This window comes from Macaca thibetana, chromosome X (genome assembly GCF_024542745.1).
Source record: "Macaca thibetana thibetana isolate TM-01 chromosome X, ASM2454274v1, whole genome shotgun sequence".
NCBI classification, from domain to species: Eukaryota; Metazoa; Chordata; class Mammalia; order Primates; family Cercopithecidae; genus Macaca; species Macaca thibetana.
In genome coordinates, this window is record NC_065598.1 from 140,659,340 (window position 1) to 140,672,492 (window position 13,153).

Here is a 13,153-nt window from a genome sequence, read left to right on the forward strand (position 1 = left end):
TCTTTTGACTATAATTAAAGCAAACGCGGTACATCTTCATAATGTAAGATTACCAGTAGTTTTCTTTTCAAAAAGCCCAGCATAATCTCCTTAGAAAACCATTATGAAAGAAAGCCAAGAAGGAGAGGACAGGAGAAGCACAGAAGATTCCCACGGGAAGGACAAGAATAAAGTGGTTGTCAGTGCTGTGAGAACGTGAGGTATGGGAAATATGAAAACAGACAAATCTCAATGCAGATCCACTAGCTGGAGAGGTAATTTTGGGTCTAATTTTGCACCCCTCTCCTCGCCTCCCCGTCTGCTCTCCACCTCCACGCTTTTAGATGTTCAGAAGGATTCGGGGTTTTGCAGACTCTAATGGACATGAAAAGGATAGGCGGTGGTGACGACTGGAATTAATGACGTTCTCCTACAGGATGGAGGGGAAAATGCCTTAGTATCATCAAATGAACTCCCTACTCCTGGCATAAATTTATCAAACTGCTACTTCATCTCTAATACTCTGGAAGAGTAGAGGAGAGGCCCTAGAGAAAGCAAGTCTTAAGGGGAACCGCAACGCTCTTGGCAAAAACCGCACCTCCCGATTGAACTACATTGACTCTTTTCACAGAGCGCCTTCCTTTAATAGAATCACAACCACCTGGACTACTAATAAGAGGAAGAAGAAAGGAGGAAAGGGAAGGGAAGATGGCAAAAATAACGCTCTAGACGATCCCAGCAACGTCGTCATGAAGAATAAAGGGAATCAATCACTGGAACGCTGCTAAGGGCTTGCTTTTGTTAATACACTTGCACAACTCAAGTTCAGCTCTATATTATGTTGAAAGTCCTTGTTTACGATCCTCGTAGGAGGTTCTGAAATATCTGCCTGCGAACTCCCAAAGATTGGGCGCTTACTAGTTAGGGGAGGCAGCTGTCCCGGAGGGTGTCCAACTCGGACGGCTGACTGCTCTTTCACTTGTCGTTAACTTCCACCCAGTGGTCTTAGTCTCCCCTTGGACATGGTACCGACCGTGTGCCATTCTTGTTTCACTTGACCGAGCCCGAGCTGCAGCCCAGGGTGGAAGCCGCAAGGGCTGGGCAGAGTTCCAGGCAAGAGGGGCCGAGAGGCGTGAGCAGTGCTCCGCAGCGCTTGTCAGAGAAATGGAGCAGCGGCTCCTTTGTGGGCTCTTACATCCCCGTCCTGGGTGCAATCTGCGGGGTGATTGGTAAGTGAGGGAGAGGGGCCGCGATCCCTCCCTCCCTCCTCCCTCCCTTCTTCCCCTCTCCTCCCTCCTGCTTTACTTCCCTCCTCCCTCTCGTCTCCCTCCCTCCTTCCTGCAAGAAGCGTTGCCCGTTGGCTAGCCGCTCCGGTGGGGATCTGCCTGCCCTGGGGGCGCCGCCCGCGCTCCCCGCGGTGCTCCTGCTCCTGGGCTGCGCCAGTCCGAAGCGGTGCCGGCTCCTTTGCTTCACCGAGTCGCAGATGCTGCGGGAGCCTCCGGGGAAAGATCTGGGCAGCGCGCTCGCTGGGTAAGTTCTGAGCACTCAGGGACGCGGTGGCGACGCGGCCAGTGAGCCGGCTTTCCTCAGTCCGTTGCCTTTCCCGGCCACCTCTCCTTGCGAGGGGGACCAGCGTGGGGAGGCTGGGCGCCACCGCAGAGGGCAGCTCGCTGGCGGCCGTCCTCTACCCTCAATCCCCACTAGAGATTCCTCACCCCTGGACCGTCCGCGCGGGCGTGGTCGGGCTCCGCGCGTCGCGCAGCGGGGTGGCACAGGCGGCCGGGGAGGGCCCGGCGCGAGCTAGAAGCCTCTGGTCGGCCTGCAGTGCCCAAGCCCCAAGGCGAGGGCAGCCCGAGTGGCCGTCGCTGCTGTGGGGCCGCATGCCGGGCACCGCACCAGGCGTCTAGCAGGTAGCGGTAGGGAAGGTAGAGCTGCGCTTGCGGCCGGTGCCCAGTTACCGGCGATCTGGGACGCTCGGAGACACCTGGTCTCCCGGAAGCGCCCTTCGGAAATGGGATTCGACCCGGCTTGCGGGCGGCAGGTGTTTAGAACAGGAGGCTGCGGGCGAGCAGTGCCCCTCTCTGGGCTCTCGGACTCCTCTTAGCCCCCTCGTGGCCTGATGGGCGGCCGGGACGGAGGTGGGCTGTAAGCCCGCCGGCACCCACCGTGTCCTGTGGAATCCTTGGAGACCTGAGCCAGGCTCTACTGGGTTAGATGCGAGTGAGACAGGCGACCCACGGAGTTCTTCTTTAAGCCTCCCTCGCCTCAGCAAGGAGAGGGAGCGTTTTCCTTATTTTAATAACCGCCTTTGCCTCCCTTGGGGTCCCAGTTCACCCTGAACCTTTCCACAGCCTTAAAAGTCCGCTCTCCCTAGGAGGGTGTTGCGGCAGTTCTTCAGAAGACACGGGGCCAAATGAAACTTACTTAAAGTGGTTATCGCGTTTCAAGCTGATTTGTTCCTAGTAACTACGTTTTGGAAAGCAGCTGTGGACTCTCAGGGACAGGCAGGAACGAAGACCCCGTCAGAGTCCCGGTGTCGCTTCCCACAGTTAGATTACCAGTGAATTTCCTTCATTCTGTAGGTCTCAAGAACCTCATGAGCCCCCAACCACCTCCACCTTTCTCTCTGAGTCTCTCTTCTCTCTCTGAAATTTTTAGCAAAAATAATCTGTCCTCAAGGAATATTGAAAGCGTCATCAGTGTCTTGAAAGAAATCACTGTATCTGAGAACTGAAACTAGTATTTGAGGTTTCACTTTCAAATACATTTTTTTTAATAAAAAGGATAACTTTAAGTAAAACACCACCACCACTATTTAAGTTTAAGTAGATTCTTAATTCATATTAAGCAGTAGTGTGCTTTTTTGGAAAAATGATGGACTGGGACTAATAATCCCTGGGTTTTGTTTCTAATTGTAGTTTCTTGAGTAAGTCAGCACTTTCCCTGGTTGAGAAATGACCTCATCTGTAAAATGAACCTGACTTCTAAGGTCCTGTTCGGCTCTGGCTCTCACATCTTTACTTCAGTTAAATATGGACATAATACATGTTTGTTGAATGAATGACTGAATGAATAAATCTTATTGCTGTAGGAACTGTGTGCTTTTAACATTTGGAAATACATAGAAGCAAATGCCTCCTTTGCGAGGAAAGGGAGCTTAATTGTGCTCCCACTGCATCAGACTGCTTCCATCTCATGATGCAATTGAAATACAGAGTGGGAGGCCATCCGCAGGGCTGTCCCTCTGCCTCAGAACTCATCTCAAGTTTGCCCTTCTCTATAGAGAAGGAAAATTGGAGTCTCCAGAAGGAAAGTATTTTGCTAAAGGCCAAGCAAGAATTAGAGGGTAAGGGGGCTCCTGATGCCTGGTCCAAGGCTCTTCTTAGAAGAAGGAGGAGGAGAAAGGGAGAAAGCCCAAGAAAATAATGCACAGATCACCGCAGCTACAGGTTGCCTTAGTGCCTAAGTTTATAAACTACCCCCGCCCTTCCCGGAGAGAAAGGAGCTTGTATAAAGGGAACAATCCTAGGACCTAAGCTTAACAAGGAAGGAGAAGGGGAGAAGCAGGGGGCGTTCTGTTCTCAAGTGGTTTGTTATATCTGTGTTTATGCCACATTTCATCAGGCAGTGGGTCCCCCGGAAAGTAAGCTGAAGTGTTTTGTGGGACAGGCATATCATTTGGTCAATTCCTTTTCCCTGGTTATTTGATTCCCTCCTTTTCCTGACCCATCTCCCCCTTCCTACTAGAGGCAACCAAGGCCTTTCCAGGCAACAGCAGACATTATTTACCCCTTGTGAATTGATTCCACAATGAAGACTCCTGGGTCCAAGGAGCTATACAATAATTAAGGAGAAAACAGATAATGAAGGCAAAAATCCAACACCTGGTCATTAGCAATGCTCTGGAAAGGCTATTTAAACCCACATTGGATGTCAGAGCTGGGGTGGGAGGGCTCATACAGTCTACCTACCCACCTTTTGCAGATGGAGACAGGAAGATCCAGAAGCTAGTGTCACATCTAGCAACAGAGCCAGATCAGAACCCAGGTAAGCTAGGTCTCCGGCCAGGCTTCCTTTTACATCTCCTCTCTTTCTCAGGAGCCAGTCTTCCTGCACCAGCTTCCTCTTTTCTCCTAGCTCCCCTGCCCCTGCAGCCTGGAGGGCTCAACCACCCCTCCTTTGGCTCCCACTCCCAGCTGAGGCTCAGCCTGGCAGTGCTTTTCTGACACCCACTTCTTTTCTCCTTCCTCCAGGCAAGAAGCGCACGTTTAAACCTCATTATCTGGCTAAGTATAAACCTCAGGGAGAAAAGGGTTTTGTTTTTGTTTTTTTCTCAGTCTGTAAGCTAACGTTGAGCTGACTTTCAGAGTCCAGGCAAATATCTGTTTGGCGGGTCAACACCCAGAAAGGAATTCTCTTAGCACTGAATCAGGGCTCTGTATGTAAAGCATAAATCCCCTAAGAGAACTCCTCACACTCCTACACAGACACATTGGTGCATGCACACACACCCCACTCTCTCTGCACAGAGAGCATCTGAGCTAGGAGCTGGCAAGTGGGGCACAGTCCTGTAGCAAAGAGGCACACCACACACACTCTTACACACTTCTCCCTTGCTTGGGAATCTGGGAGAAGAACCCCCCACCCCCAGCCCTGCCCCCCATAGGCATTGTGTAGGTGAAAGAAAGAGGGAGGAGTGAAAGAGAACACATAGAGGGGCCCAAGGAGGTGCCAGCCCATTAGGAGGGCCCCTCCTTGAGAAACCCCTCTGCAGGAGCTTCTCCTGCAGCCAGCCAGGTTGGAGGTGGAGTAGTTCAGAATCAACTGACGCAGCCGGGAATTGAGCTTTGCAAAGCCACTTGCAAGGAAGGGAAGCATCTGCCCAACCCTCCCCCACCGCGCGCCCTGGATCCTCTGCCTGCCCCCTCCCCCGTGACGTCACCCTAGTCCCGTCCCGGGGAGCCTGCAAAGCCTCTCAGATTCAAACTGCTAGACGCACTGCTGCCGCCGCCACCGAATTGGAAACGCGCGCCCAGGCTCCGCCGTCGCCTTCGCCCGCCGACCGGGCCAGCCGGCTCTCCGACCTCCCAACAGAATCGCACCCCAGTCCCTCCCTGGCAGCTCGGCTTCCCTCCGTTCCAACTCTTCTCTTCCGCTCCTGCCTCCTGTCGGATTTTTAATTTCTGCGCACCCCCAGTCAAATTAAATCAATCAACAAAAAGCAGGGCATCCCCCCTGAAAGCAGCGTCTTATTTACCTTGTTCTCCCACTTCCTGAAGATGCTAAACTCCTGGCGGACTGCAGAGGAGAGGGGTTCAGTCTTCTCCTGATGTGTGAGTAACCCCCACCTCGTGCTGTTTTTGCCATCTCTCTCTCTCCTCTATCCCTGCCTCCAGCCCCCGATTCCTGATTTTCCCATCCCCTTTTTGCGCTTTTCTTTCTTTCTTTTTTTTTTCCTAAAGCGGTTGCGATTTCTGCTGGGAGCTCAAGACGGGCGAGCCGCCCAAGATCTCTTCGAGATACCCCAGGGGAGGAGGAGATGGGCAGGATTTAGTAGGACAACTCGGTTACTAATGACTTGGCTGCTGGCTGCGACCCCCCGGGAAATCAGGTGCAAGCATGTGTGTTCCCGGGGCACGTGTGTGGGTGGCCTCGGGGTGGGGGAATAGGGAGCGGAGAAAAGAAACCGCTTTGAAAAATGCAATGATTTCATTCTGCCGTGTTGCCAACCCCCTCATTCTCCCTCGTTCCCACTCCGCCTCCTTGCTTTACCATTTTTAATCAGGCTTCCTTGTTTCTTTCTTCCCTGCACCCGCTTCTTCCCCCTGCCCCCGACCTAAGGTTTGCCTGTAGGTACCTGAGTTGACACCGAAGGTGCCTAAAGATGCTGAGCGGCGTTTGGTTCCTCAGTGTGTTAACCGTGGCCGGGATCTTACAGACGGAGAGTCGCAAAACTGCCAAAGACATTTGCAAGATCCGCTGTCTGTGCGAAGAAAAGGAAAACGTACTGAATATTAACTGTGAGAACAAAGGATTTACAACAGTTAGTCTGCTCCAGCCCCCCCAGTATCGAATCTATCAGCTTTTTCTCAATGGAAACCTCTTGACAAGACTGTATCCAAACGAATTTGTCAATTACTCCAACGCGGTGACTCTTCACCTAGGTAACAACGGGTTACAGGAGATCCGAACAGGGGCATTCAGTGGCCTGAAAACTCTCAAAAGACTGCATCTCAACAACAACAAGCTTGAGATATTGAGGGAGGACACCTTCCTGGGCCTGGAGAGCCTGGAGTATCTCCAGGCCGACTACAATTACATCAGTGCCATCGAGGCCGGGGCATTCAGCAAACTTAACAAGCTCAAAGTGCTCATCCTGAATGACAACCTTCTGCTTTCACTGCCCAGCAATGTGTTCCGCTTTGTCCTGCTGACCCACTTAGACCTCAGGGGGAATAGGTTAAAAGTAATGCCTTTTGCTGGCGTCCTTGAACATATTGGAGGGATCATGGAGATTCAGCTGGAGGAAAATCCATGGAATTGCACTTGTGACTTACTTCCTCTCAAGGCTTGGCTAGATACCATAACTGTTTTTGTGGGAGAGATTGTCTGTGAAACTCCCTTTAGGTTGCATGGGAAAGATGTGACCCAGCTGACCCGGCAAGACCTCTGTCCCAGAAAAAGTGCCAGTGACTCCAGTCAGAGGGGCAGCCATGCTGACACCCACGTCCAAAGGCTGTCACCTACAATGAATCCTGCTCTCAACCCAACCAGGGCTCCAAAAGCCAGCCGGCCGCCCAAAATGAGAAATCGTCCAACTCCCCGAGTGACTGTGTCAAAGGACAGGCAAAGTTTTGGACCTATCATGGTGTACCAGACCAAGTCTCCTGTGCCTCTCACCTGTCCCAGCAGCTGTGTCTGCACCTCTCAGAGCTCAGACAATGGTCTGAACGTAAATTGCCAGGAAAGGAAGTTCACTAATATCTCTGACCTGCAGCCCAAACCGACCAGTCCAAAGAAACTCTACCTAACAGGGAACTATCTTCAAACTGTCTATAAGAATGACCTCTTAGAATACAGTTCTTTGGACTTACTGCACTTAGGAAACAACAGGATTGCAGTCATTCAGGAAGGTGCCTTTACAAACCTGACCAGTTTACGCAGACTTTATCTGAATGGCAATTACCTTGAAGTGCTGTACCCTTCTATGTTTGATGGACTGCAGAGCTTGCAATATCTCTATTTAGAGTATAATGTCATTAAGGAAATTAAGCCCCTGACCTTTGATGCTTTGATTAACCTACAGCTACTGTTTCTGAACAACAACCTTCTTCGGTCCTTACCTGATAATATATTTGGGGGGACGGCCCTAACCAGGCTGAATCTGAGAAACAACCATTTTTCTCACCTGCCCGTGAAAGGGGTTCTGGATCAGCTCCCGGCTTTCATCCAGATAGATCTGCAAGAGAACCCCTGGGACTGTACTTGTGACATCATGGGGTTGAAAGACTGGACAGAACATGCCAACTCCCCTGTCATCATTAATGAGGTGACTTGCGAATCTCCTGCTAAGCATGCAGGGGAGATACTAAAATTTCTGGGGAGGGAGGCTATCTGTCCAGACAGCCCAAACTTGTCAGATGGAACCATCTTGTCAATGAATCATAATACAGACACACCTTGGTCGCTTAGTGTGTCTCCCAGTTCCTATCCTGAACTACACACTGAAGTTCCACTGTCTGTCTTAATTCTGGGATTGCTTGTTGTTTTCATCTTATCTGTCTGTTTTGGGGCCGGTTTATTCGTCTTTGTCTTGAAACGCCGAAAGGGAGTGCCAAGTGTTCCCAGGAATACCAACAACTTAGACGTAAGTTCCTTTCAATTACAGTATGGGTCTTACAACACTGAGACTCACGATAAAACAGATGGCCATGTCTACAACTATATCCCCCCACCTGTGGGTCAGATGTGCCAAAACCCCATCTACATGCAGAAGGAAGGAGACCCAGTAGCCTATTACCGAAACCTGCAAGAGTTCAGCTACAGCAACCTGGAGGAGAAAAAAGAAGAGCCAGCCACACCTGCTTACACAATAAGTGCCACTGAGCTGCTAGAAAAGCAGGCCACACCAAGAGAGCCTGAGCTGCTGTATCAAAATATTGCTGAGCGAGTCAAGGAACTCCCCAGCACAGGCCTAGTCCACTATAACTTTTGTACCTTACCTAAAAGGCAGTTTGCCCCTTCCTATGAATCTCGACGCCAAAACCAAGACAGAATCAATAAAACCGTTTTATATGGAACTCCCAGGAAATGCTTTGTGGGGCAGTCAAAACCCAACCATCCTTTACTGCAAGCTAAGCCGCAATCAGAACCGGACTACCTCGAAGTTCTGGAAAAACAAACTGCAATCAGTCAGCTGTGAAGGGAAATCATTTACAACCCTAAGGCATCAGAGGATGCTGCTCTGAGAACTGTTGGAAACAAGGACATTAGCTTTTGTGTTTGTTTTTGTTCTCCCTTTCCCAGTGTTAATGGGGGACTTTGAAAATGTTTGGGAGATAGAATGAAGTAATGATTTTGCTTTTGCAAGTTTTCCTTTAAATTATTTCTCTCTTGCTCTCCTCCCCACCTTTTTTTTTTTTTTCTCTTTTTCCCTTCTCTTCTTAGGAACCATCAGTGGACATGAATGTTTCTACAATGCATTTCTTCATATATTTCGTTTATGCTTTTGTTTCTTTTTTCTTCTTTGTTTTTCAGTGTGGGAGTAGGAAGAGGAGATTATAGTGACTGAAGAAAGAATAGGCAAACTTTTCAAATGAAAATGGATATTTAGTGTATTTTGTAGAAGATCTCCAAAGATCTTTTGTGACTACAACTTCTTTTGTAAATAATGATATATGGTATTTCCATCGTCAGTTACCGAGTATAGCCACTGGGCATCACTACTTTGTGTTAAAGTGCCTTCGCACTTTAAGTACATTACTTAAATGTTGCTTTTAGCTTTGATAAATTGAAAATATTTTAATGTGTTGTATTTTTGAAACTGAAAACACTGTAAAATAGATTGATGTGTCATCTATATTAAGTCAACGTACAGTTTGCTTGAGTTATAGAAACCAGCCTGTCATCAAATGATTCTAGTTCTAGGACTTTGTAGGCTTAACTATAAAATATTTCCTTTCCTCTGGGTTTAAGTGATTTTATTTAAGTCAACTAAGGGGATTTAACAGTGGACTAGAGGTAATAAGCCACCTCAGTCAGGATTAATAATTCATTAATAAAATATATTTAACCCAATATCAGAGTGAATTGAGCAATTAATGCCCTTCTGTAAATCATTATTTTACACTAACATGGTGAGTGTTTTAGATTATTTTCCTAATTAAAAGAACATGACACAGCTAGTAATATATTTTTCTGCATCGAATTAGGTATTTTTATATATTTAAATGAAAAAGTCTGTATTTCTAACTTTTTAATTGAAATTCATATTTTTTCTGCCTATTGAAACATTTTCTATAAACACACACCAGTAGAGGCCGCCACACACCTCATTTAACAAAGACATATGAGCCATTAAAGACCTTGAAGGAAGACTTCATGGGCGAGATTAAAACTTCCCAAGTAAGTTCTCTGCAAAATTCAAGGTAGCAGAGATAAAAACGTATACATTACTCTCTATTTATTTTAGATCACAGGTTAGACTCATAATCCTTCTCAAATTTAACACTTTCTGACAAAACAGCATTTTCCTCTTGAGTTTAATTGAAGCATTAATGGGGTGCTATCAAATCAAGTACCATTTGCGTCTCCAAATCGATTAATAGTTACCTAAACCAAGACATTAAGCATCTTTTTCCTTCTGCCTTCTTTAGGCTTGTGTTACTTGAAGTTTTCCTTGTCAGCTTCAGCAAGACTTTCATTTTGGTGTTAGCATTAGGATGATTTTAATTAACCAAGTCTATATAACATTTACGAAGCCTTATTAGACTGTAAATAATTTTAGATGCAAACATGATTGTGTGATTTAAACAAACAGCCCTTCTTTACAACAAAAAATAGTTTTGTTTTGTCTATTGTAAATCCTTATGCAACTGGGATGGTGATCTGCATATAAAGTAGTTCAGCTTTTCAATTCCTTATTAAAGCAAGCGATGGCGTCTGAAAGAAGCACACTGTTTCCCTTTCATAAATAGGTTACTGCACATAATAATCCTTTATCATCGTGTGGAGATTGAAGTGGATACGGATAACTTACTTTTAAAGCTTTAAAATTACTAATAGTATATTGTCTGTCACTATAAACAATTCATGTGATAGGCTTTCAATTAGAAATTCCTTAAATCCAAATGATTTGGATTAATAATTACTGGTGTAAAATAGTTGTCTGTAAAAACAATAGAAGGTAATTGTGTATATATAATAACGTAAAGGGCATTGAAGGAAAAAATGTCTTTAACAACATAAAATCTCTGAATATCTACAGTGGTAAGATAACATGCTCATTCTTTGATTAGAAGTGATAAGTCCTATTTCGAGCCATTAGATGAAAGTTGAAAATGGTGGGCCGAAATGATCTACAGGAAAGTTAATGTACAGATATTTTACATTTCACAGAAGAGGAGCTAGAATATTATGCTAGTTGAATGTGGAGAAGACTCCTGGAAACCACTTCATCTTTGAGTGAAGTATTTATATATACAAGAGTTTCAAAAATCCTTTTCTGACTGCTCTCATTTGATGCAATGATAAATACAGAATACAGAGGTAGGTATTTCGGGAAGTGATTGTGAAGGCAAATTTGCATATATATTCTGTTAAGATCGTTTTCAGGCTTAAATTACATGACTAGAGCTCTTGATGCAGTGATTCCACTTCAGTGCTCATTTTTATTTTTCTGAAAGTAAAGTCACTCCTGTAAAATGCCATTGTCGATAGAAAAAAGTTAACTCATTATATTTAAAGAGCGATGATACCTTAATATTAATTTACTGACATGATTTTAAAGACGCCTACTGGAAGAACTCAAATTTATAAACTCTTTTGCCTAATAATTATGGTTTAATTCTATATCCTCTTCCTTGTTAGATTTATACTTTATTTGCAGTAGATTTTTAAATGAAATTATTTGAATGCATTCCAGACTATTTTATTTAAAATCATCCTACATCATATACTTTGAACCTTTGTTTTCTAATGCAAACATAAACACTTTTAAGTTTTATTAACTCACTAGCATCCCCACTGACTATATTCTGTTTTGCTTTATCTGCTCAAGCATTTTCGACCATATTTTATTTTAGGATTTTTATTTTTATCTTCCACAGCTGGATATTGCTATTTCACTTTTATTTCACATGCAGCTTTAAGAGGTATGAGCATCAGCACAGCAAAATGGTTCCAGCCTACAGAATGCGGTCTCCCAGGGCCCTGCCAGGAACGTATCTGTATGTCTGGCCCTTCAAATGACAAATGGTAATTCCCTTCTATTTTAGTTCTTAATTAGTTGCTTTCACTGTTTCCGAATATACCTGTGGCAAAGTTTTTATTGAAACACTCAAAAATACTACTTCTCAGTCTGAACACAATTGCTAAGAGCCTAATTTGGTTCTGGACTTTGGTCAACCTGTGTGCCTTGTTAGTTCTCTCCAGCAGCTGTGGTGAGTAAAGAAATGACCCTTCAATTTCCTCTCCTTTTTCCTCTGACCTCTAATGGGACTTAATTTTTCTTAATGTCTCCAAGTCATCAAGGGCTTAATAATTTATGAATTTTACAAAAAGCATTTAAGGAATAAGAAAGAGGTTCTGTGATTTTTCAGACTCTGAAAATTCATTTTGATTCTACATATTCCAGAAATATACTGGGTTGGATGCTAGAGTGAAGAAAGCCATCCAGACAATTCTCCCAGTCCATTCATTTCTTCATTCAGCAGTTATTGAGTGCTTATTTTCTGGGTGCCTAGCTCTAGGCTGCGTCCTGAGACATACAGTGGACAGGGTCTCTACCCTCCTCACAACACTTTCTTCACCCTCCACGCCACCCCCCTACTACTCACTCTCACTCTGTCAAGGAGCTTAGTGCTGATAAGGGAGTGTCTTACCTGAATGGCAGTCACCCAGATTAACAGTGGAGACAGTAATGCAATGCAGAAAAAGTTGAGTTTTTAAAGGTGATTCTGTGCAGTAAGGTATAAAACTGATATATAATAAGTAGCCTAGCTATAGTCTGACATCTCTTTAGAATTACTCAGCTAAAAAGGAAAAAAAACACCAAAATAAGATAAAATAAAACAATTTTTTGCAAAATAAGGCCCAATAGTATGGCCTAATGAAAGCTATATACTTGTGTTATCTAAAGTGCTATTTTGTAAAGATGACTACCAAGATTGTAAATACAAAATTTAAAAATGTACTTACATTTTCTGGAATATCCATGTTTCAGAGGTAATATTTACTTTCTATTTCAGTGGCTTAAAATATAACATTTTGACTTAAGTGTCTCTTATCAATACCATAAGACACCTTAATCCTGAGAGAAAATTAAGTACTGTATATAGGTGTACTTTGCTTCTCACAATGATTATGCAAAAATTCACGTGTAAATTGAACTTTTGTAAATCAAATTGTATTTTAAATGCATTGGGGAGCTGCCATTTAGAGGAAACTTGTGAATTCTTTCATAAAGCAGGAAACCATTTGATAATACAAATAACCATTCTCTAATTTATCTCTTTTGTATGTTTGGATTTTCAATATCGACTTTGCTTAAAATAGAGCCCACCTGCATAGTAACTGTGTTTTGCCAAGGCTGCTTGTGCTACCAGTTTGTTGGTGGCTAACGGCTTGGGCTTGCAAGTCTTCTGCAGTTTGATGTGAATTGAGCTATCAAGCAATGCTATGATAGCACAGTAGTAGTCCCGAACAGTCCGAGTAGCCAACCCATTTCAACAAAATTGAACACAGGACTCTTCTGCTCAGCAGCCTCTCCTTTCTCAGATGTGGCCATGTTACAGTAGAGGGTAGAATGACTCCTTTATTCATATTCCATAAAGTGCTTAGAGTCACAGATTTTATAATAAATTATGTTATTATGTAAACATATTGAATTACATGCATGTTGAAATTTTTTAGCAGTACTTTAGCTTGAAAGTACTCGTACAAATACTGTTAAATT

General features: G+C 44.7%; 1 protein-coding gene and 1 pseudogene across 3 annotated transcripts; both read left to right on the forward strand.

Annotated features, from left to right (window-relative positions):
* The first annotated feature begins 103 nt into the window (after nt 1-103).
* On the forward strand, nt 104-2,325 carry LOC126945922 (uncharacterized; annotated as a pseudogene).
* Nucleotides 1,307-9,934, forward strand: SLITRK2 (SLIT and NTRK like family member 2). Of its 3 annotated transcripts, XM_050777584.1 has the most exons (5): nt 1,308-1,509; nt 3,964-4,026; nt 4,233-5,312; nt 5,442-5,590; nt 5,821-9,934. In XM_050777584.1, the coding sequence occupies exon 5, from the start codon at nt 5,864-5,866 to the stop codon at nt 8,399-8,401; it is 2,538 nt and encodes an 845-aa protein (XP_050633541.1). In that variant the 5' UTR covers nt 1,308-1,509; nt 3,964-4,026; nt 4,233-5,312; nt 5,442-5,590; nt 5,821-5,863; the 3' UTR covers nt 8,402-9,934. The 3 variants fall into 3 exon arrangements, with proteins under 3 accessions (XP_050633542.1, XP_050633540.1, XP_050633541.1); XM_050777585.1 differs by having other exon boundaries at nt 1,307-1,509; nt 5,442-9,934; XM_050777583.1 differs by having other exon boundaries at nt 1,307-1,509; nt 4,233-9,934.
* Nucleotides 9,935-13,153: the final 3,219 nt, after the last annotated feature.